We start from the raw sequence: 25,571 nt of genomic DNA on the forward strand, positions 1-25,571 counted from the left end.
GTGTCCACTTCTGTTTAGTCATCCCTTTCCTTTCGGTTTTCTTTTGGAGTCTGTGGTGTCGAAGAGCCAGGTTTTTAGTAATTTCCTAAATTTTAGGTGATTTTTGGTGTTTCTTATTTCTTTCGGGATGTTGTTCCAGGTTTTTGCGGCTAAGTGGTAGAAGGAGGTGCCTCCAAGTTTTTTCAACAAGGGGTCCCCCCGTGTTGTTCCCTTGTGCCCCCCCACACAGGAGTTTGTCTTGCTACATTCTGGTTTCACCATCAACATCTTGTGGCCAATGATGGATTTTACTTTATGGACTTCATTGATTCACGGTGCGTCACCCTTTCTCAACTCTCATGCTGGACTTCCTTTGAATCTTGTACTCATGGTGACCCTTAATCATGTTGTTCCCATCTTCATCTTGTATCCAGGCTTGCAACATTATGTGTTACTACTGACTTCTGCAATTGTATTCGCTCTCCCCTCTTGCTTCTCCACTCTTTTTGACTGCTTACTCTCTGTTCTCTCCTCCTCTTCCTTTCTCACTTTTCCTATCTCCTCACCTCCTCCCCTTACTTTCTTCTCTGCACTTACTCTATCAGAATTGTCCCTGGACCTAGTATGATAGCAACCTCGTCTGTCGCTCCCCCATCCCCTTGCTGTCCCCTCCCCCCCTCTAGCACTATCTGAAACGTTGTCAGGCCTAGTATGATAGTCGCTTATTTTGTTCTTCCCCTCCCTTTCTGCACCCTTCTCCCTCACCTTTTGTTTTTCTCCGGCTCTACCAGAAATGTCGTCAGGCCTAGTACGGTAGTCGCCTGTCTGTTTCCATTTCCTTCCCACTCTTCCCCTCCCTTCCTTATCTATGTCTTAGCTCTTGCACTATCTGAAATGTCGTCAGGCTGAGTACGATGGTTAATTTCACATCCTTACTGTTCATGGCCTGTAAGAATGTCATTGTATTTTCCCTTGTTCCCTCCCTTGTCTTGAAGCGCTTTGAAACACTTTGTGTATAGGTGCTATATATATAAACAATGATATCATATCATATGGTTTTGGTTCCAGGCAGATTTTGTTACTTGACCTGAGGAGTCTTATTGGCTTGTAGATTGTTATTTTCTTTTGTAGAAATTCTGCTCCTTGTCCACTGATTGCTCTGTGCGTTATGCACATCGTTTTGAAGGTGATGCAATGTTTTACTGGGAGCCAGTGTTGTGTTTTTAGGGCAGGAGTGATGTGTTCTCATCTCAATAGTTTGAGGAGTAGTCTGGCTGCTGTATTTTGGATCCGTTGTAGTTTCTTCAGGAGGTATTCTGGTATTCCGAGGTAGAGGCTGCTTGCATAGTCGATTTTTGACATGATGAGGGCAACGATAGTGAGTGTTTTGTGCCCGAAGGAGAGGAAAGGTAGGATTCTTCTTGCCGTGTGAAGGAGGAAAAAGCATTTCTTGACTGTTGCAGTTACTTGTGGCTCTAAGGTTAGGGTGTTGTCCATCAGGACTCCCTGATTTTTTATTACCTTAGATGGTGGCCACGGGATGGCGGTTTTGTTCTTTTGGTCTTTGGATATGATCATGATTTCTGTCTTTCCTGGGTTGATTTTCAGGTTGTTGGCAGTCATCCAGTTGCCAAGAGTTTACAATATTTTTGTTTAGTGCCCTAAATACAAGGGGCACCCGCCTGTTCACATCCACCCCTCTCACTCGATATTCATATATTTTCCACAGGATCCCCAACTAGTCGCAATAGAATACTGCCGAAACGTGATGAAGACAGGGAATTAAATCAAACTCATATATCCCTGATCCTTTGGAACTTATATTCCGGTTCCAACTATCAAACCTCACGTTGGTAAGGATAAAAAAGATATCTTGTATCAAAGACCACGCAGCATTAATTGCTTGAAATTAACAATTGCAAAAAGGGACTACCATTGAACAGAATCCACAGTTTGGGCAATGATATTGTCTATATATCGAACCAGTATCATGCATATGTCCTTTTAGCACTCTACTTTATGATTTAGTCATTTTAGTGAAACGAAATGAACTAAACCCAATCTTCTTTGTGTTTCTTGTTTTTGTTCTGTGAATATAATTGTGTTAAAATACCTTTGTATACTGTAATCTTTCCCCAAAAAAACGTTGTCTTCTCAATGTACCATGTGGATGTACTTATATTTTGTTCTACCCTTGGTTGAGATTATAACCTTGTTGATTTCCGGTTATGTGTTGTGTTTTTTCTAAAAATATATGATTTTGACCTTCTTCTAGGAAGTAGGAAGTGATTGTCTTTTGTTCTTCCTAAATTATATTGGTTATCTATTACCTATTTCTCAAACACTGGAAACATCACTGTAATATTTGTCCTTTGAAACATAGAGCAACTTCACTACTTGGGTGGACACATGAGAACAGCGGTTGACCTCACCTCAGGATTTCCCCAATTCGGAAACCTCGTAAAAATAATAATTAACTTTTAAAGGAAAAAATATGAAAATAAATAGTAGCAAGGGTACATTCTTCTGTTTAGATGTTCAGTCATCCAGTTGAAGACTTCTTTTAGACATCCCATTAGTGTTGAATGATCTGCTTGGGTGTCTTTGATTTTGTAGATGATTTGAGTATCATCTGCGTAGTTGTAGCACGTAATGTTGTACTTTTTGAAGATTCTAATAACCAGAGTCTGGTAGATGTTGAAGTACAGCGGTGATAGTGAGGATCCTTATGGCACGCCACAGTCGTTAACTCTTGGAGTGGATTTGAAGGGTTTAATCCAAGTGGGTTCTGTTCTGTCTGCTAGGAATGACTTAGTGCAGAACAATGCTGTGTCTGTTTTGCCCATGTCTTCTAGTCTTTTGGTTAGGGTGTCATGGCTAACTGTGTCAAAGGCTGCGGAAAGGTCGAATAGAATGAGGGTTGAGGTTGTGTCTGAGTCTACGATAGTTTTTAGGTCGTCCCAGATGGATAGTAGCGCTGTTTCTGTTCCTCTAGCGCGTCTGAAGCCGACTTGCGCTTGGTCTAGCAGGTGGTGTTTTTCTACATATTCTTGGGTTAGTTTGTATACAAAGTTTTCATGAGTTTTGCCGGGTAGGGGATGTTTGATATCGGTCTGTAGTTGGAGAGGTTTTCTACGTCGCCACTTGTGTTTTTCATAAGAGGTTTTATATATGCTGATTTGAAAGTCCTCGCTACAGTTCCTGTTGCTAGTGATAGTTTCAGGGTCCGACCTGGTCAGGTGTCTACTCGTCCTGCTTCTAGAAGAAATAAACAACAGAACGTGAAACAACACTCTCTCCATACCCGAATCCATAAGATCAATGGAAACGGGTTGCCATGGCGACTTTGGCGTCCATTGCGTCCTCCGCATTACGGACGGCGTTAGTGGCGTGATTTCCATGGTAACCTATTTAAACACTTCCGGGTTGTTATTCTTCGCTTCTCATTTTGTAATCAGCCGTGACTACGTCTTGTGTGTACCTTGTATCCTTTGTGCTTATTGCCATGCCTTGTTCTTTCCCACTTCCTTGGTATCCTTGTGACCCGGACTGCTTACTGAGTTCCTTTGCCTGCTGAATTGGATTTGTTTGTTTCCAATTGTGCCGAACCTGGAATGCTTCCTTACAGTCCCTTGCCTGTTGATTTGGAGTTGTTTGCCTTCACATGTGCCGATCCCGGAACGCTGACTTACAATCCTCTGCCTGCTGATTTGGACTTGTCGCCTCCACTTGTTCCGAACCCGGAAGAACAAGTTACTTTCTTACCTGGTAACGTTCTTTCGATGGGATGGTCGACGTATTCCATATCTATGACATGTAATCACCACAGCGGTGCTGCTTCGGAAACTTTTTTCGGCGTCTGCGTCCTGCGTCGATGCGCCGTCGTCGAGGGCCTCCTCCGACGTCCAAAGTCATCCGATGTGATAAGTAGGACGCACGACGCCCGTAGCCTCAGTTGTAGTTTTTTCCCCCAGAACGTGTGACACTAGTCAACTGCCAGTCAGACACAAAGCCTTGCGGAACGTAAGCTGCAATCGCAAAAGAAATTCTGCCGCGGGGAAGGCAGGGCGGGAGCGATATGGAATACGTCGTCGGACCATCCCATCGAAAGAACGTTACCAGGTAAGAAAGTAACTTGTTCTTCGAGGGGATTGGGTCCTCCGACGTATTCCATATCTATGACAGACTCCCAAAGCAGTACCAGAGCAAGGAGGAGGGAAAGAATTTAGAATCAAAATTTAGAATAGCTAATCAAATAGCAGAGCAAAGGACCGCCTTGCCAAAGGCCAGATCCTGTGCTCGGATGGAATCGAGGGAATAGTGACGTACAAATGTATGTACTGAAGCCCAGGTGGCTGCATCACAGATGTTGCGAATAGGAACACCCCTCTGCAGGGCAGTAGACGCAGCCATACCCCTGGTAGAATGGGCCCGCAAGCCAGCCGGTGGGTCCTTACCCGCCAAGCGGTAGCACTCCGAGATGGCCAAAATAATCCAGCGAGACAAAGTCTGTTTCGTCACAGCTTGCCCCAAACGCTTTCCAGCGTAACCAATAAAGAGTTGATCGTCCACTCTGACCCGGGACATGCGTGAAACATAAAAGCTTAAAGCTCTCCTAGGATCAAGCCTATGGAGCCTCTCCTCTTCCTTACCAGGATGCGGAGGAGGATAGAATGCCGGAAGAACAACCTTCTGGGCCAAATGAAATTCCGACACTACCTTCGGAAGAAAAGAAGGACGAACTCTAAGGACAACCCTGTCCCAGTGAAGGGTGGCTTAACTGAAAGTGCCTGTAACTCACTCACTCTGCGAGCGGAAGTAACCGCAACTAAAAACACAGTTTTCAGAGTTAACAGCCTCAAAGGGCAAGAATGTAAAGGCTCAAACGGAGCACCCATAAGAAACTTAAGAACAAGGTTTAAATCCCAACCAGGCACCAGGAAAGGTGACGGAGGGAACACATTAGTGAGCCCTTTCAGAAACTGTGAAATTAAAGGGATTTTAAAGTAAGAACACTCTTCAGACGAGCGCTTAAAGATGGACAGCGCCGCCAGGTAACCTTTAATGGTACCCACTTGCAAGCCCCTGTGGGCCAAAGAAAGTAAAAAGGACAGAACCATGGGGATGTCACATGCAAAAGGATCCACATTCTGAACTCTGCACCAGTCGCAGAACTTACGCCAACGGCAACGGTACAGAGACTTTGTTGCTGGCCTTCGGGCCGAAAGCAACACCTCCATCACGTCTTCAGGGAGGTCCCAATCCCTATACCTCAACCTTTCAGAAGTCAAGCGTGAAGGTTGAGGGATCTGACCTCTGGATGGAGAACCTGACCCCCCTCCCGTGAGAGCAGATTGTCTCGGTAGGGAAGACGACGCGGAGGGCAGATGGACAAGTCGAGAAGGTCCGGGTACCACGTCCTCCGAGCCCACGCCGGAGCAATGAGGATCATCCGGGAACCGAACTTCTGTAACCTCCGCAGCACTTGCGGGATGACGGGGACTGGAGGAAACGCGTACAGCAGCGGGAATGACAACTCCACCACGAACGCGTCTCCTAAGGCTCCTTTTGGAGGAAATTCCCGCGAGCAAAACCTTTCGCACTTCTGGTTGACACTGGAGGCGAAGAGATCCACTTGAGGGGTCCCCCAAAGGGCGAAGATCTCCAGGAGAATCTCCTGAGCCAACTCCCACTGGTGAGAGATCGTCTGTCACGTTTTCGTCACCGGCCAGATGAACTGCCGAGATCGAAACTTCCTGCTGGATGGCCCAGAACTCAAGCTGCATCGCCTCCCTGCACAGAGGAAGTGACCCTGCCACCCCCTTTTTGTTGAGGTAGTGCATGGCCACTGTGTTGTCCGTCAGGATCAGGACACTCTTTCCTCGCACAGTCGGCAGAAAAGCCTTCAGGGCTAGCCTGACGGCCCTCAGCTCCAACAGATTGATATGGAGTCTGGACTCCGTCGGAGACCAACGACCGCTGACTGTCAGCCCGTTGGCATGAGCTCCCCAACCCGTGAGGGATGCATCCATCACGATCGTCACCTCCGGCCAGGGAAGCCAAAATGGAGCCCCCTTCATCAAGTTGCCTTTGACGGCCCACCACAGAAGGTCCCGGGCGACCGAGGGCGGCACCTGAACCGGGTCCGACATCCTGCCGGAGGACTGCGACCATTGCGTCTTGAGCGCCCACTGCAAAGATCTCATCCGCAACCTGGCCTCTGGCACCAGAAGAATGCAGGATGCCATGAGGCCGAGCAACCTCAAGAACTCGAACGCTGGGAGCGTCTGGGCATGCTGAAACTTGTGCACCATCTGCTGAATGTGAAGAGCCCTCACCTGGGGAGGAAAACACTGCCCCAGGGAAGTGTCGAGCACTGCTCCGATGTACTGGAGCCGCTGTGTTGGCGTCAAATGGGACTTCTTTAAATTGAGGGAGAAGCCCAGCCTGTGAAGGGAGTGGCAGGTGACGGACAGATGATCCAGGACTTGCTCGGGAGAGCTCCCCCTGATCAACCAATCGTCCAGGTAGGGGTAGACGTGAATCCCCCCTTGCCTGAGATGCGCTGCCACCACCACCATGAGCTTGGTGAAAACCCTCGGGGCGGAGGTCAATCCGAACGGCAGGGCCCGAAACTGAAAGTGCGAGTCGCCAACCGCGAACCTCAGGTACTTCTTGTGCTTGGGATGGATCGGCACATCCTTGAGGTCGAGTGACACCAACCAGTCCTGAAGCTGAAGGGCCTGGAGGACTTGAGAGAGAGTAACCATCTTGAACTTGTCCTTCCTGTGGAGTTTGTTCAAACCGCGCAAGTCCATGATGGGTCTCAATCCCCCGTCTTTCTTTGAAATCAAAAAAGAAGGGGAATACCATCCCTTGTTCCTCTCCGCTACAGGCACCAGTTCTATGGCGCCTTTCTCCAGCAGGGCTTGAATTTCCTGCGCAAGGAGCGGATCCGGACTCTGCAAAGAGAGGTTCCCCGGTGGATTGTCGCGAGGCCTGTGCCGAAAGGGAAGACAGTAGCCGTGGGTTATGATCTCCAGAACCCACACATCTGAAGTAATGGCTTGCCACTCTACAAGATGCTGCGCCAGCCTTCCTCCAACCGGCGAACCATGGGACATGGCCTCATGACTGAATGGGAGCGGCTGCGGCGTTACCTGAGGGCAAAGAGGCAACTGCCCGAGCGGCCTTGGCACCACGGGTACCCTGTCGTCCACCTCTGGTACCCCTGCGTTGGCCTCTTTGACTGCCAGCTCCTCTCGCTTTACTGAAGGAGTAATAACGAAAGGAACCACCCCTCCACTGCTGTCCCCTAGGACGAAAAGGCAGAGGTTGGCGAACTGCAGCGCCCAACGACTTCGCTGCAGCTTTTGAGGTCTGCAACCTCTCAAGGCTCTCGTCAGCCTTGCTGCCAAAAAGGTGTTCACCGTCAAAGGGCATGTTGAGGAGCCGGGACTGCACATCAGGAGCAAACCCCGACTTCCGCAACCAGGCAAACCTGCGTATTACGGTGCTCGCCGCCATGGACCTACTGACGCATTCAGCTAAGTCCAAACCCGACTGAACGGACTCACACATGGCATCCTTACCATCCTGGACCATAGCAAGGAAACCATCCCGTTCGTCCCCTTCGGGAATATGTTCAGCCGCTAATGCAACACAGTTCCACAGAGCGTGTGTGAAACGAGACAAGGCACAAATGGAGTTGGCCGCCTGAAGCGCCATACCACCAGAAGAAAACACTTTCTTCGCCATATGGAACGGCAGTACCGGATCAGTTGGGGGACCAACATCAAGGATGTCCGTCAGATCATCCTGCACAAACTCCCCTGGGGGAGCAGACCATCCCAAGTACTCAGAAACCCTAGCCATAAGGCGCCGGTACGAGGAATCGGCATGAGAGCCAGGCTCAGGCCTACAAAATTCCACCTCCGGAGAGGTGTCCAGTCCACTGGCATCATGCAGTGACTGTCTCAAATCGTCAAACTGACTATGGCCCGAGACAATTTCATCTGGAACCCGACTAGGAACCAGGCCATCAGAATCCTCATCCGCCTCTGAAATATAGTGTGGCGAAAAGAAGGCACCCGAGAGTGCATGCTCTTAACCAGAGCCTTCCTAGGGGGTTCTCCCGTGCCACGGGGTACCTCCGACACGAAAGGCGTCGATGGCGTCAGAGCGAATCAGCGCCGGCGTCGAGAGGACCGGCATCGGCGCCGAGAGGATCGGCGTCAACGTCAGATGCAGCGCCTCCAGCATCGGCGGCGTCGACACAGCCCTCGAAGCCGGAGCCCCGAGCGTGTCCCTCGACGACCTGAGCGTCGACGGCTTCGACGACTTCCTCGGAGCCGGAGCCTCGAGAAAGCCTGTTGACGCCCTCGACGCCTCAGACGTCGATGTCTTCCTCGAAGACCTCACAGGTGCATGCGGTCTCGAACGCATCGAGGACCGGGACCTGGAACGGGTACGTCGAGAACGAGTCTCCTTGTCCGAACGGGACCTCTCCCGTGACTCGTGCCGACCACTCTTGCGAGCGGTGTCTCTCGACCTTCCACGACCGACCCCACTCGGGGGCGCGGACGGCTTAGTACCCTGCGACTCAAGAATCGCCAGCATTTTCTTCCCGAAGGAAGCCCATTCCTCCGGCGTCGCACGGCTGGTGGGGTAAGCGACGTGCCGGGCAGAGTCCTCCGAAGAGGACCTGGAAGACGACCGGTGTCGGCGCTTCCGAGAATGCCTCGAAGAGGCTGAGGAGTGGCGAGACCGACTCCTAGAAGGAGACCCACGAGACTTCCGACGATGACGCGGAGAGTCACCCCTCGAATCATCCGTCGAAAGCCCCGCAGACTTCGACTTCCTGGGCTTGGACACCCGACCTACCGACAACTTCTTCTTACGTTCGCGTAAGGCTTTGGACGTGAGCGACTGGCAGTCGATACAGTCATCCGTGTCGTGGGCCTCCCCGAGGCACCAGAGGCAGGCGTCGTGCGGGTCCGTCACCGACATCTTGGACCCACACTCCCCGCACTTCTTGAAACCCGGACGCGGGGTCGAAGACGAAGTAGAAGACATCTTCACACGAAGGATTTTCACAAAACGAACAGGTTCGAAGAACCGAGAAGAACAGAACTCCAAAGAGTCAAGGCGTTAACCGAGATTCACGAAGCAACACGTTCGCGGAAAAAACGGAACTGAGGCTACGGGCGTCGTGCGTCCTACTTATCACATCGGATGACGTTGGACGTCGGAGGAGGCCCTCGACGACGCCGCATCGACGCCATCGACGCAGGATGCAGACGCCGAAAAAAGTTTCCGAAGCAGCACAGCTGTGGTGATTACATGTCATAGATATGGAATACGTCGGAGGACCCAATCCCCTCGAACGCTTATTAACAATACCTTGCCTGCTGATTTGGATTTGTTTGTCTTCCCATGCACCAAACCCGGAACGCTTACTTACCATCCCTTGTCTACTGGATTGGATTCGTTTTCATCTCTTCAAGGAATACCTAGTATTGTCCTGAAACTTACCCGTCGCACCCTAGTGTACTCAGAGGAAAAGCGCTGAACTTGAGACTGCCATCCTGCGCTGGGTCGTTAGGCGTCCTCGTGCCGGCGGGATAGGATTGGGACTAGAGACTGCCTCATTCCGTTTTAGGCATCCTCGTGCCGTCGGTTCAGGTATTAGTACACTGGGTATTGGTTGGCATCACGTCTACGTCAGGACAAGTGGTAAGTCTCCCACTTCATTGCATTCTTCTGTTCTTACAATTCTTCTCTTCTAAAGCCTCACCTCCTGTCTTATATTTTCTTAGTCTACATCTTGACTCAGTCTTGCCCGATCTCTGTACCAGAACACCCTGGAATTCTTTCTCATCTGGTCAGTTGTTATTGACTGTTTTCTTCTTACCTACTGTATTGTTGATTGACTCTGAGGTCTATGTTGTTCATCTTGTTTCTCTGCAGAGCCTGGACGTTTGTGTGGTGTTCCTTATCTTTCAACTAATAGATCCCTCTGTACTTACCGTGTGTGTTCAGATGGTTACATTTGTAGAAAGAATTCTCCGGCTACACTACGGGTCCAAGTTTGGTTCCATCATTACGGATCCTGAGAATTCTGACATATCTGACAGATAGGTTCAGAAGGTTTCTGTAGTATTCTGCTGGTGTTCCTTGTGCAAGGATTGATTTGTAGATGTCCGAGGGACAGGGATTCATGGGTGATCCTGCTTTCTTGCTGTGTTTTACCAGCATTGCAAATGCCTCTGCTGATAATTCAGGAAAGTTTTTGAGTTTGTGCTGGGGTTCTGTGATAGGTTGGCTTGGGAGTATGTTGTGGTCGGTTGGTATGTTTTGTATGGTTTGTCGGATTTCATTGATTTTTTTCTTGAAGTGGTCTGCCAGGTCGTTGCATAGTTTCTCTGAGGGAGTTGGGGTGTGGTCGTAGCCTGGTGGGTTTCTCATTTCTTTAATGATGTTAAACATTTCTTTTTGTGTGTTGTGGCATTAGTGATTCTGAAATCATAATGCCTTCTCTTTGCCTTTTGAATTTCCTTCTTGTATGAGCGGATTTGTCTCTGGAACAGTGTTTTTTTGCCTGGGTTTTAATCTTTCTTCCATTCCAATTCCATCTTTTTGTTTTCCTTTTTCATGGTGCTTAATAGTGGAGTGAACCATTTTGCCGTTGCTCTTTTTTTTTTTAAGGGGTGAATGGTTTTTTTCGGGTGATCTTGTCGATTGCGTCTGCAATCCATTTGTGTAGTAGCCCCGCTTTTCCGTCTAGGTCAGCTAGCTCTAGTTCTGTAGTTTAGGGTTTGCTTAACTCCAGTTGTTCGAATAGGTTGCTTTCTGTGACGTGTTTCCAGTTTCTTTTTGTGGTGGTTGTGAGTTTAGGAGGTTGGGTGCAGACTTGAGTAGGCAGTGAGATCACAAATGAGATGATGAGATGGTCGCTCCACAGTATTTGTATCGGCGGTGCCGTGGTGATGAGTTTTTCCTTGGCGAAAATTGCATTGATGCTGTGTCCTGCCGAGTGTGTTACCCCTCTGACTAGTTGTCGTAGTTTCATGGTGGTGAGTTGTTCCATCAGTGAGTTTTGGGAGTTGGCGTGACTGTCTTCAAACCAGATGTTGAAGTCCCCCAGGATGATTAGGTGTTTGTGGTTGATGGCTATGTTGGTGATGGCTTTTACGAAGTTGTCGACGAAGGCTGCATCATATGATATGTCGGTGGTCTGTACACCAGGATGAATGTGACGTTGGTTTTTGGGCTTGCTGTTAGGTGTATTACCATGGTTTCGCAGTTCAGGATGTTTTTATTTTCAGGTGTCCTTTGAATACAATTGCGGCGCCTCCTCCTTTTTTGTTTTTCCTGATTATTTGAAGGCATTTGAAGTTGGTTAGAAGGCAGCTTTGGCGTGTGATTTTGTAGTTGTTGTCCAGCCTTGTTTCTGTGATGAACAGGATGTCAATGCCGTTGTCATCGAGTAGGTCGAAGATCTCTGTTGAGTGTTTTGACATGAATCATGCGTTTATGAGTTTGCTGTGGAGGTTGGGAGGTGTTGTTTGGTATGGGCTTTCTTGTTGAGTTCATCTTCTGGTTGGTGTTGGGGTCTCCTTCCTGGCCGATCTCTTTTTGAGGTGTAGGTTTTGGGGTGTCAGCGTTTTCGAAGAGTTCTTCTAGATTTTGTCTTGGGTTTTTGTTTTCATCGGGTTCGTCTTCCATGAGTTGTGGTTGTCAATAGGAAGTTCTTCTTGCTTTTGTGATGTAAGGTGTTATCGCATCGGTTGTGCGTTTGTTGTTTCTTGTGTTGTTCTTCCTTCTTCTGCGTGTTTGTGTTGGGTAGTTTGATGTTGCTGTTTCCACCGTTGGGTTGGTTTGCTCTGGTTACCAGTTGTCAGTTAGGTAAGGAGTTAAGTAGAGGGATTTGTCTCTTCTCTCAGTGTTGGTTCGATACTTGTTCCTTACTGCAGGGGTGCGTTCTGTTGTTGTGGTTCTTTGTTGCTGATCCAGAGTGTCTGTTCTTTCTTCTCTTTTTCTTTCCCTTGGAATGGGTCGTTTGCGCAGCATTGTAAGGCGTGGTTTTAGTTTTTTTGTTATTTTTTGTTATTTTTTAATTTTTTCTATGTCCGGTTGGTTCTGTTTTGGTCTGGTTGTCTTGTGGTGTAGTAGTGGGTGTGGAGGGCTGTCCGCTAATAGTTAGGGCTCTGTCTGTGGGTCGTATTCTGGCTGATGTTGCTGACTCGTTCAGTCGCTATTAGAAGAGTGGGGAGGTGAGGTGGTTAGGGGTTATATAATTGGGTGTTATTGGTGGGTCTCTTTAGTGTCCGTCTACCTACATGCGGTTCACTGTAGTGAATGGGCAGTGTGGGCTTAAGGAAGGTATCTACTCATTGAAGGGTGATCTGCAGTGGCAGAGTTAGGATTTATGCCTTATGAAAGCCTAGAAATTGAACCCCCACTAAACTTGAGAGACCGGTATAGTGTGGGAGAGGCTTATAAATGCAATCTAAATATCTCACGATATAATATGGCGACAGAACCATATTGGAGGAGCAGAGAATGTGGATGTTGTGTTTCTTGGTGATATGATTCGTGAGGTGGGGGGCAGTATTGTGTAGCAGCGGAAGGTGATAGTAAGAAATTTGAATTTAATATGTTCTTTGATGGGGAGCCAATGTATCTTCAGTCGGATTTGGGAGATATGATCTGACCGTTTCAAGCCCCAGACTGCTCTGAGTGCGTTGTTTTGTAGCAGTTGTAATTTATGTTTTTGGTTGACGTCCCTGCTAGGATGGCATTACAGTAATCTAGTTTACTAGCTATGATCGCTCTAGCTAGGGTGAGACAGTAGTTCTGGGTAAATCATTTTCTGGAGAGGTTGATAAGTTTGATGGAATAGGCCGCAGAAGAAGCAATTGCTTTGGCATGTTTCTCCATTTTTAGTTCTGCGTCTAGATAAACACCAAGTGTTTTGACATGGGTGGAGACAGGGATGGTGTTTCCGTCAATGCAGAAGGAGGTGAAGGCAGGGCTGAGGTGGTAGAGGCGATGATGGGAGCCGAGCTCAGTTATTTCGTTAGACAAAGATGATGGGTGGCCATCCATGCCTGAATGATGCTGAAGACGTGGTTAATGTTAGAAGCATCTAGCTAATGGTTACCAGTGTTTTTGAGTAGGACCTGCGTGTTTATCAGCAAGGTTGGTGTTAGGTATGTTGTGGCTGTCAAGAAGGTCGAAGAGGGGCTTTGTGTACATGTTGTACAGGGTGTGGGGGGAGGCAGGAGCCTTGTGGGACACCGTGGGAGACAGGAATGGGGTTAGCTGATTCAGAACCCACAAACACTCTAGTGGATCGTCCGGATAGGAATGATTGGATCCATAAAGATAGCTTCCGGTGCGAGGTTGAACGTCATGGTGAGGTGTTGGCAAAAGATTTCCTAATCCACCATATCAAAGGCTGCAGAGAGGTCTAGTAGGAGGAGGATTGCAAGCTCACTATTGTCTCTGATGTGGTCAAGCTGGATCTTAAGGTCAAGGAGGGCGGATTCTGTACTGTGTCTTGACCTGAAGCCTGACTGAAGGGTGCCTTGCAAGTTGTGGTTTTCAAGGTAGGATTGAAGTTGCAGGTATGCAGGGCGGATCAGGATTTTGAGGACATAGGGTACTATCGTGATCGGACGGTAGTTGGTGGGGATGCTAGGATCTAGGGTGGGTTTCTTCAGGAGAGACGTGACCCAAGCTTCTTTGATTGCAGTGGGGATTGAGTTGGATTTGAATGATACATTAATAAAGCTGGCTATGGTATGGGCCAAGGGTTCAGCACACATTTTGACAATGTGAGTTGGACAAGTGTCTCCAGCACAGTTGGAGGCTTTCAGGTGCTGGATGCTGGAAAGGACATCAGAGGGGGAAGACGGCAGTCAATTGGAACTGTGGAGCATTGGTAGCGGTCATGGCAGTTCTAGCCTGAGGGGTTATTGGCATGGGTGTTAGAAGGGATTTTTTTCAGAATAACTTTGTCCCTTAACTTCTGTGTTTTGGTGTTGAGGGCAGGCTGGATGAGAGAACACCATGCTTTATTTTGAGGAACGTTTTCAGAAGGGGGGGCGCTGGAGCTTTATAAGGATTTTAGAGAGCTCTTTGACGTTCAAGCTGGCTTCTGTGATTCTGGTGTTGAACACATTAGCTTTTGTAGCAATGATAGCTGTTTCGTAGGTATCAGCTGAGTGAGCGCTGGAAGGCACCTTTGTTGGAAGAGTTAGGGTTTTTTCTCTAGAGATGTTCAAGTGAGCGTTTCTTTTTTCGGAGGGAGGCTAGGTCATCACTGTACCAATTCTGGGGGTTACTTTTTTAATGGGAGGTGGTTTCGAGAGGAGAGTGTTTGTCAAATGCTGTGAGCAATGCGGTGTTGTATGATGCTAGGATGGCTTCTGGGGTGAAGTTGTCAGGGGCTGATTTGAGAGAGGCTAGGATGGAAGGGGTCAGTTGCTCAATTGTGAGCTTACAAGTGTGTCTGGCAGTAATACAGAGGGGATCCCCGGTTGTAAGGGTGATTTCAGTGGGAGTGGTGATGGTGAAACATATCAGAGAATGGTCTGCCCAGGGCACGGGAACAATGGAGGAAATTTGGAGTGTAGTGTTACAAGGGAGTATCCAATCAAGAATTCTTCCTTTTTCGTGGGTGGGCGATAGGACCAATTGGCTGAAATTCATCTCTTCGAGGGTAGCTGAGAGGGCAGAGGTCTTGTGGTCAATGGGGGTCTTTATAGCCTAAATGGAAATCTTCTAGTAGAATGAATTTAGTATTGGGCTTGAGGAGAGGGTTGATGAGGAGCGGGATGTCCGAGAGTTCCAGTGAGGGAGGGTTGGCGATAGAAGAGTAGTATCTTTAGCCCGTGTCGCATCTAGATAGAAATGTGAATGTTAGCATGTACCAGACTTAAATGAAACTGTGAATGTTACTAAGTACCACACTTAGATGGAATTCTTAACTTTAGCCTGCATCTCATTTATACAGGTGTAACAATGTTAGTTTGTGCCACACTTAGATGGAATTCTTAACTTTGGCCTACGTCCTATCTAGATAAGATTGTGAATGTTAGCATGTGCCACACTGAGATGGATTTACAAACTTTAGTGCGCGTCGCATCTAGATAGAAATGTGAATGTTAGCATGGGCCACACTTAGATGGAATTCTTAACTTTAGCCTGTGTCACATCTAGATAGGATCATGAATGTTAGCATGTGCCACACCTAGATGGAATTCTTAACTTTAGCCTGTGTCGCTTCTGGATAGAAATGTGAATGTTGGCATGTGCCAAACTTAGATGGAATTTTTAACTTTAGCCTGCATCACATCTAGATAGGATCATGAATATTAGCATGTGCCACACCTAGATGGAATTCTTAACTTTAGCCTGCGTCGCATCTAGATAGAAACGTGAATGTTAGCATGTACCACACGTAAATTAAACTGTGAATGTTACCAAGTACCACACTAAGATGAAGTTCTTAACTTTAGCCTGTGTCACATTTATACAGGTGTAACAATGTTAGCTTGTGCCACACTTAGATGGAATTCGTAACTTTGGCCCGCGTCGCATCTAGATAGAAATGTGAGTGTTAGCACGCACCACACTTAGATGGAGCTCTTAACTTTGGCCTGCGTCGCATCTAGATAGAGGTGTGAATGTAAGCGTGCGCCACACTCAAATGAAACAGTGAGTGTTGACAAGTGCCACACTTAGATGGAAACGTGATCACTAGCCTGCCTCACATCTAGATAGGATATTAAGGATTAGCAAGTGCCACACTCAGATGGAATAGTGAATGATAGCAAGCAGCACACCTATACATAATTCCAAAGGCAGCAATGCCAAATAACCAATCCACTAACAATTTCAACCCTCTGCATACACCTCTCAAACTCTAACCAAACACAACCACAAGCCTAAAACACAACAAGCCGCACAAACTTCACTACATTGCAACAACAAAACAAACCACACATAGACTTGCACAACAGCACACGACGACTACTGACCGTAAAACACCCCGAGCCCAGCCAACGGACTCACCGGTCTTAGGCTGCCAACAGCACATCACTGCTCTCTTGCACTTTTCCAGCTTATTCCCACAAACCCACCCCCCTCCCTTTTTTCAGAGCCGCCAGAGGACCACTCCGGTGATGATAGTGCGCTGTACAAATATCCTTTAACATTAACATTAACATGTTGATGGTGGTTTGGGGGGAGGATTCAAGCTTGACCAGTAGGAGTTTGTAGCCTGGGAGACATTGTAGGTGAGAGGCTCTAATGGGGAGGGTGGACTTGTGGATGATAGCAACTCCTACTCCAAGGCCGACTTGACGGTCCATTCGTAGGATGTAGTATCCAGTGGTTATGGCGAGAGAAATGATGGGTCCTGCTGCTTCATGTAGCCAGGTTTCAGGTAATGCTAGTAGGTCCAGGTTGTTGGGCAGTAGGAGGTCGTGGATATTGGATGTATGAGCGCAGATGGATTGAGCATTGACCAGAGCGCAAGCAAGGGAGTTGGGGGTGGAGGGGCTATGAGGTAATGGTGTACTGAGGGAGAGAGGAGGTGTAGTAGAGATGCAAGTGGGCTGGGGAGTAGGGCAGGGGGCTTTAGGGCTCATGGAGCAGTAGAGTATCATTTCTTGGAGGGGGGGGGGGAGTTAGGGAGTCTAGAGCAGTGTCTATGTGAATGGGCTGGCCTAGGCAGGGTGTACAGAGTTCATGTGTGGTGAGGTTGGTGTCTGGCAGGGAGTGGGGATTCTGGAGTCTGCAATAGGAATGTGGGGGGCAACAACAGCTATATCCATGGCAGTTTCAGCTGATACATTGGGGATAGGATGTTCATAAGTAAAATGAATCAGCGGTGGGGTTGGCGGGATAACATCCTGTATATAGGACACAACATAAGCATTGGTAGATTGGTTAGCAGTGACATTGTGGGGGGTGTAAATAGGTACATTAGATATATCATGTTCAGCAGTACATTGAATTACACTAGAATTGAAGAAATCAACAATAGGAGCAGTAGTCATGCGGTGTGACGGGCAGTTTGGCATACAGGCCATAGTGGCGTTTGTGAGGATGAGTAGCAAGAACCCGCGTCTCGTGGAGGGGGCAAACTCTTTTCCGCTTTCCAAAGTCCTTCTTTCTGAATGTCATCTGATGTAGACGTTTTGGAGCTTACCTTTTTAGGAGTTTACCATTCACGTATGACACTAACTCTTTGGAGAGTGTTGACATGCCCTTCCATGTCTACTTTTACTGGTGGTTCCTATAGAAGTTACTGATCATCTTAACATAACATGCATGACTACTGTACTGTACTCCCTGTGCATACTCCCCTCTCCTTCATACTACTCAGACTACCAGGAAGAGTACCATAGTGGAGACTGCTCAGCAATGTGCCTTGCTTACCTGTGCCTTGTTGACAGTAACTTTTCTGGATTGGCTCATGGCCATGTTTGTAACATGTTATTTTGATCTTTTGCTGTGATGATAAATAGGGTAACCTCCACCTTGGAATTAGGCAGCCCTGTCATGATGCCTGCCCGATTACTGCACGGCTTCCGCAGAACTGTATATTTATCCTACTTCTAAATGCTACTCTTCTCTGGGCAATGCAGCGAAAGTCATGGTTGAGATCTCGATTGTGCATGACTTTTAACACGCTGACCTCATTTTGATAGTAATCTTTCCGACCACCCTTTTATGAGAGCCTAGCAAGCCTACTTTGCAGTCCACCTGAATCGGCTATTGTTACCAGAGTCTCAGTCTCTTGTCCTGCTCCCAGAGTGAGGAGGTTAGGAATGGGTGAGAGGCTCATGGGGATCCTCTGTATACTGCCTCACTAAACTACACTGGGTCAGCACCAATGAGCAGGATGTTGTTCCATGGTCATCGGAATCCCTCTCACCTAGTTTACTGATACCTATCTTGTGAAGGAGAAGATTGTGGCTGATTCCACCAACCCAGTTCACACTTCCACTCACCTCACCTCATCAGGGCAGTGCTGGCAATGCTAAGTGGTGCTGTCACTGGGGAACTACATCCCCTACATTTCCATACACTCAACACTTATTTAGGTGCCCTGAGATCACTGGGGCAGGGTTTGAGCCTTCGTATTAGTCGATAGTCGTGTAGTAAAGGACTGCTGCTATGGGCTTTAGCCATTGTATTCCATTTGCTGACAGAACCAAGAATGCTCATCCTATATCAGCTATGTGCCTCTTACCATCCTGGTTTCATCCTATATGGGATTTCTTCATTTTTCCCCATTTTCAAAGAAACTTCTAAACTTGTGTGTTAACCCCTCCTGCATTCATGTTACCAATTATCTTTTCCTATGCACAACTTTTAATGCAGATTAAATACGGCCAGTGAATAAGGAGCTGCTACTGCCAAACTATGTACATAATGCAATCTGAACTAACCATATGGAAAAGGCAGGTAAAAGGTATGAAGCCTACATCCCTGCCCATCACCCCAGAAGGCTGGGATGGCAACTCACATTCTGTTTGACAGACAAGGCAGGCTCTAACAATGGGGTAGCATTTTGTAAATTATTCAGCACGATGAAACATGGAAGCTACATTCCTAAGAATACTGCATGCACTAGAAGTGACTGTTTCACCCTTTTATTGCTACAAACATATTTCCACAGTGATCACCACAATTGGCGTTCAATGCAAAGCGGACATGTATGTCATGTCGCTAGCAATTGATGGGTTAAAATGTGACGCGAAAAGCCCAGGGAAAAACAACTGAGTGGCCATAAAATGTGTTAAGTAACATGCGCAATAGGATACAAAAACCAGAGAAAATTATGACAAAAAGTACTCTGGTTGACTCAAGATGAGATGTGGCATTATGTGATCACAAACACATGCCACTTACTGAGAAATACAATACAAAGGTTCTAAGGTACTGAAGACAGCTCTCTAGTGTATGCATGTTAGAAATTGCTGATATAACAAAATCCCTATGAATCCCCTATAAATGCACTTTTGTCAAGTATCCAGCTTACTTTTAGACAAAGGACACTATCTATAACATGGGTTGCCCCCCACAAGCCAAGAGTCAAATTATAGTACACATTCCCAAGGAATGAATCATTTTCAGTCGATGCAATTGGAGCTTTGCAATTGGAAGACAGTCTTTGTTATACTCCCCCAAAGTTTTTGTAAGGTGAACCACATCAGGTCACAATCATAAAAAGATGTTTTGATAGAGTTGCCAGTAGACAGCCTGACCACCCCAACCAATGATCAGGAGGCTATTTGCTACGCTTAATAGGAATCCGCAATTACTTTTTCATTCTATTTTGATTTTACCTGTCTTCCTTAATCACGTCAACAAAGTGAGCATCAGTCTTTTCGCGGATGTTCTTGAAGCGCAACGGTAATAGAGCAGACTGGTCCATGCTCACTCCGCCCCACCGGCTCTTCTCCTGAAGCATCTCGCACAGGGATGTCTGACTATTGGTCAGCTTCTCCTCCTGGGGTGGGCTCAACAATCCGTTCTGGGCCTTTGGGTAGCGTGCAAGAACAATATGCTATGTCAAAAGGAAACAAAACCACAAACAGGTTACAAGACTAAAGTAAAAGATAGTAATTAAACCAATGAAGCTCATTTAACTTTGTTCGCAAAAACACTGGGCCTCATTAGAAGGTTGGAGGTAACCATGGCGCTTTTAGCGGCATGGTTGCCTCCATACCGCAATCCGGGTCCGGGTTCCTCGAATGAGGAATTACCGGGCCATCGCAACCTTGGCTGACCCGGTAATTCCCTGTCTGAGGAACCCGGACTCGGTCCATCCCCATTCCCATTCGAGCCCCCATAGGGCTCAATGGGAATGGGGATGTAGCTAACAACGGGCCCGTTAATGACGGGCCAGTTGTTAGCTCCCTGGTCCCCTCGCGGGACCCGGTAAGGACGCCTGGTTTTTCCAGGCGCCCATTGGGGGTCCCGCGAGGAGACCTCGTAATAGGGCAGAACGGGTTTATCGGCACCGGTGCCGGTAAACCCATTCCGCCAATCTTATAGTGAGGGCCACTGTCAGACAGCATGGCATTTTCAAACGTTAGCATATACAAGTAAACGCACAACATGAGAGGGATTGTCCAGTATCACAGACCGGAACGTATTGCATCACACATGAAATGAGGTCTACTGCAATGTTTATCCTGCACATTTCCCATTATTCATCAGATTGACTCGCCTCCCGGGGCAAACTATGCACGGAATAGAGCCCAAATGTATTTAGGCCAGCAGGTCGGGGTCACCATAGCGGCAAATGTTTCCACCCTCTCATTTGTGTACACCAAGTCCCTTAGCCATTCCACGCATGCTTGGGCAAATGCTGACTTCCAATGTTGGAGGATCCACTTCTTGGATATGATAAAAGCCAGGTTAAAGAACGTCTAGTAACCACTGCTACTTTGCCTATATTACCCAGCAAGTATTTCAATGGTGATATGACGGGAGCAATTTCAGTAATGTCATTCAAAATATCAGCCACCTTACGCCAGTATGCACTGATGGGCGGACATTCCCAAAACAAATGGTAGGAATTGGCAGGATTGAAACCACACTTCATGCACATCCCGCTCGCTCCCGGGAGAACGTAGCGAGTTTAGCAGGGGAGCAATGTAGTTGATTGGTTATTTTAAACCGTATCAGTAGGTATCCCGCATTCATAGACACTTCTTTGGTCAGCAGACAATACTGATTCCATTGCATATCTGTGAATTCAGTGGCGAGATCCAACTCCCATGTCTGACAAGCTCTGTTTTTACATCGCTGTCCCTCCTGTACCAGGTTGTAGAGTTTGGAAACCATATGCCTGCTCTCACCTCCATCAGTAATTGCCGTAATACAGGCATATGTCTCAGGCTCCACCGGGTGGCAGCCTAAGTTCGATAATGCAGTAATTTCAAAAAGCCCTTGCCCATTTTGGCCCGAAAGACCTCGACTGACACAAAGGTACCTCTGTAAACAGGTCCCCAATTGTCATTTGTTGCTCCAGCCACCATGTCCTGCGTATTTCCACATTGTATGTTGGGGCAGACCTGGGTAGTTCCAAAGAAGGACCCGCCTATTGTAAAGAGCGGTGAGCACCAATCTGCGGTATATTCTGCCCCATGCCTTCACTGTAGTACACACTGGATCGAATATACATGAATCTACATAACGGTTACAAAAAATTACAGATCGTAGGTTGGTGGGGCTGTTCTAGAGTGGCATGAACTTCCCTGCACCCAGAGGAGTACCAATACCCAGCAAAGTGCATCTGTGCTACCAAAGAATAGAGATTTTTTTTTGGGTGAATTTTTTGAAAGCGCTCACACAGCTGAGGGGTATCGAGGCACTGTTACAGGAATATGTCTCTTAGTTGCGTATTTATAACTCGCTTAATACCCAGAGGTTTCTAAGCGCTGACCCGGGGATCGAACCTGTGTTGCTTCGTGTCATATTGTTTCAAAGGCAAGCACATTGCCGCTGAGCTATCCTCCCGGAGCTTGAAATATGGCTCGGCCAATCCCCCCTGTGCATAGGGCTCAACCAGTTGCTCCTAGCTAATCCTAGCCATCCCACCTCCCCAAATAAATTCCAGCAAATGCGGCCGCAATCTTGTAAAGAACTCCCTCCCTGGCCATAACGGAACATTATAGAAATATTAGAGGACTTTGGGAGAACAATAATTTTAAGCATAGGAAGCTTGAACCATATTTTCATTTAAGCCCCAAATGCCTGCAGATATTCTGTGTGGTCATGAGCATAAAGGGAATTTTGTAACTCCAATATTACTATACCCAGATATTTAAATTGCACCAGGACCCATTTGAACCCTAGTAGATCTGCTGGGATGGTCGTAGCAACCGTAAGAAGGAAAAGCTCTGATTTGGACCCATTAATCCTGTACACTGAGTATTTGGTGAACTCATACACTGTGTCCATCATGGGGACCAGTTTAACCGCCGGGAATGGACATACAAGTGGGTATCATCAGCATATAAGGAGATGACTTGCGGAGGGCCCCATACACGGATACTCCTATACTCATGCAATGTTCTTTTGCGTGCAGCCAAAGGCTTGATGGTGAGAGCCAAAAGCAGGGAGATAGCAGACATCCCCAACTTGTGCCCCTCCCGAGCTGCAGCATCTGCAAGATATTGTTGTTAGTGCCTACCCTGGCTATGGGCCCTGCATATAGCAGGTGTACACAATTTAAAAAATACCGCCCAGACTGATATCGCTGCAGGACCATAAACAGATATTTCCATGACACCAAATCAAAAGCTTTCTCAGCGGCCAGGCAGACAGCCACCGCCCTGGCCCGCTGGTTAATCTGAGACATAATACAAACCAGCTGCCTAAGATTCAGGGCTGTGGAGCGACTGGGGATAAACCCAGACTGATCTGGGTGCACCAGATGGGCGATGTATGGGAGCAGTCAGGAGGAAAGCATCTTGGCGAAAAACATTAAGGACGAAGGCCTATAAGACGCAATATCCGCTGGCAGCCTGTTGGGCTTCAATAGGATATTAATGATGGGCCTCCCGAAGGTAACTTCCTAGTTTACATCGTTTCCTCGCACAGCTGCATCAATCGAGGCGCCAATGTTAATTTAAACTCCTTATATAACTCAACACCTAATCCATCCGACCCAGGCGCCTTGCCGGACGCTAATGCCGCTATTGCCACATAGGGCGAGGTTGCGGTTGTAGGTGCAGGAGCATGGAAAGCACTACCGGGGAATGGTCAGACAGCGTACGTGGCAGAATTTCGCACCTTTGAACTTTGTGAACCAACTCAGCAGATAGAAACCAATATTTAATTCTGGACATCGTTTAATGCACAGTAGAATAGTATGTATACTCTCTAGCCTCAGGATGTAACAGCGCCAAACATCACAAATTTGCAGCTGGTGAATAATATGAAGTGAGCGTGCAGTGGCGGACCCCACCCGAGGGGATATGGAGGACCTATCCAGGACATCATTGAGAATAGTATTGAAATTCCCTCCCCAAATGAGGGGGGTAGTAGCAGATCGGGCGAGTATTTCAAAGATAGAGCTGTAAAAGCTAGGGACATCAATGTTAGGGCAGTAGGTGTTAATGAGACCCACATCCCTATCATACAGCTGACCTCATACAATCATGTAGCGGCCCACTGGGTCATCACCACTACCCGTGACCTGAAACAGGACCGAGCAGTGGATAAGGGTGAGGACACCCGTAGCCGGAGAGGAATAATTGGTATAATACCTGTAACTACTCCATCTTGGGGCAAACGTCTCATGGGTACGCCCGGCGCAGGGGTCTCTTGTAGCTTAAGAATTTTAGGCGGATGCCTGGCAAGATAGGCCAATAGTTTCCTGGGCTTGATTGGGTTATTTATCCCACGCACATTACATGTGAATAAGGTGACTGGCTCCACAGGCCCCACAATGTCAGGGTCTGCCATGCATCTCATCCCACCTCGGCTGCCACACCACCACATGTTGCCATGATACAATAGAGATTCTGTCTGCCAAACATTTAACTTTAACTCCCCCACCCACACAGTCCACCCCAACCAGAAAGTGTCACCCCGTAACCCTTCCATGTTGAAACTTCCAAGAAAACAGTGAGAGCAGCACCTCAACACGACATATGAGGACCACTCGGTTCAGAATTGAGATACACTCAGAAGCCCATAGACCAGGTAAGAGCTGCAGCAATAAAAAAAAACAATGCACCAACACATACTAATGCCATCAAGCAGAATAACAGTAAACACTGAAAACATAATGCAACTGGAGGGTAGCTTTCCTCAAAGAGCAGCAACAGCGCAGACACAATTTATCATCACGTATTGTTTGAGGCCGGAAGCACAGAAGGGGGCATAGAAGGCTCAACATACTGTAGAGCATCCCCCAGAGTCTCAAAGAAATGGGCCCTGTCGCTTTGCAGAATGCGCGGTTTGGACAGAAAGAGGATGGCATATTCAATCTGTTGCTACTGTAGCAGGCACTTGAACGGGTCGTAGGATCATCTGGCAGCCTGGACCCCAAATCTGAATAAAAATGGACAGTGCTGGATTAAAATTTTAACGAGCCAGCCCTTTTCTTTAGACAGGCACAGTATGTTATCTCTGTCTCTATAGTTTAATAGCTGTGCGTGATTATCGACAGTGCCCAATGCATGGGGGTAGGCACCGATGTGCACGTTCCACCAGAAGTGTGCTGAAAAGCCTGCCTCCACAAACAATGTCTTCAGCGGATCCTCCACAAATTGCTTCATAGGCTCCCTCCCCGCCGCCTTCTGGAACTCTCACAATGCGTATGTTATTTTGAGCGAGAGCGCAACTCCAAGTCTTCACACTTCATTCTGACGGCAGAGAGTTCCTTTGTGACCCCTTTCAGTAGCTGATCATGAGAGAGGACTGTATCTTCACGGTGCACTATCCTCGTCTCCGTGATGTGCCCGCCCTCTTTATCCATCCTGGCCTTCAAGAAGCTAATGTTGGTGACAATGTCATCCAACTTAGTGTTAACAGAGTCAAATACAGACTGCATCGCTGGCATAAGGCGTTCCCATTCCCTCTGGTGCCGCCACTGTTCCCGCAGGGGCAATCTCTGTAGTAGGTGCGGCAGACACTTCCCTGCCAGGAGTGCTAGCAAAGAAATCCATCGGCCCATGTTTTTTGGCAGCCCCCTTAGTCATTCTCCAATGTGCAATGTACTCAGTTTGGTATGTCACCCCACCAGATCTTCCGGAAGACAGGATGTCACAGGCACCCTCGATAGGCCATAGTCTGCACCTCACCACACCAGTCTCGACTTCCTCCAGGCCCCTCGGGCCCAGTACGCCACCTAGAACCTGAACCCGCAGTCAAGCAATATGTTGATCAGTGCAGTACTTCAATTCCACTATATAAAGGCTCAGCCTTCCCCTGCTTCCTCAGCCAACCTGATGCCCCACCTTGTAGTGGGGTAACTTGGCCACAGAAACCAGGAACCCTGCTCAAGGTGTCATGTCAGCACCAATGAAATCGCAAGGTATAAGTCCGGAGATGCCAATAGTAACCACGGTGGGCCCGGGCCCAAGTGAGCAGGTAGGCAAGCTGCACAAGGCCCAGCCACTGGAGCTCTTCAGGATGTTATCCGTTTCCTGCCGGCAGCCCCCCAGCGGGCCAATGATCGTGTTGGGGAGCCAACCACGGGCTCACTGCCGATGTCACTGCCGATGTCACCAAGTCTCTCCACACTGCCCGTGGGTGCCAGGCTGGGAGATAGCGGTCGCCAGGCATCCACAATCGCGTCCGAATCGGAACATGATGCAGACAGCGCAGGAAGGCCGCTGAAGGATTTCACAATAACGCAGTCACTGCTGCGTTCAAGAATTGTTCACGACCTGCACCACACTTAACAACACCTTCCCCTGTCGTTTGTCCCAGAATCGGCAGGCAGAATGTCGGATATATTGATGACAGGATTTTGCTGAGTGAGGAGCCTAACGTTCAGGCAGCCATTGCAGTTGCTGCTTAGATGCGCACCCCCTGCCCCCACT

At 47.9% G+C, this 25,571-nt stretch overlaps 1 protein-coding gene across 4 annotated transcripts in view; it reads right to left on the reverse strand.

The window, feature by feature from the left end:
* Positions 1 to 25,571, reverse strand: part of ADCY9 (adenylate cyclase 9) — a 725,821-nt gene that overhangs the window by 141,940 nt on the left and 558,310 nt on the right. For all 4 annotated transcript variants that reach the window (XM_069646827.1, XM_069646826.1, XM_069646829.1 and 1 more), the window contains exon 5: positions 19,350 to 19,570. In XM_069646827.1, the coding sequence (XP_069502928.1) occupies positions 19,350 to 19,570 (221 nt within the window). The remainder of the gene's footprint in view (positions 1 to 19,349; positions 19,571 to 25,571) is intronic.

The sequence above is a fragment of the Ambystoma mexicanum genome, chromosome 2q, assembly GCF_040938575.1.
Source record: "Ambystoma mexicanum isolate Mex_15411 chromosome 2q, UKY_AmexF1_1, whole genome shotgun sequence".
NCBI lineage: Eukaryota > Metazoa > Chordata > Amphibia > Caudata > Ambystomatidae > Ambystoma > Ambystoma mexicanum.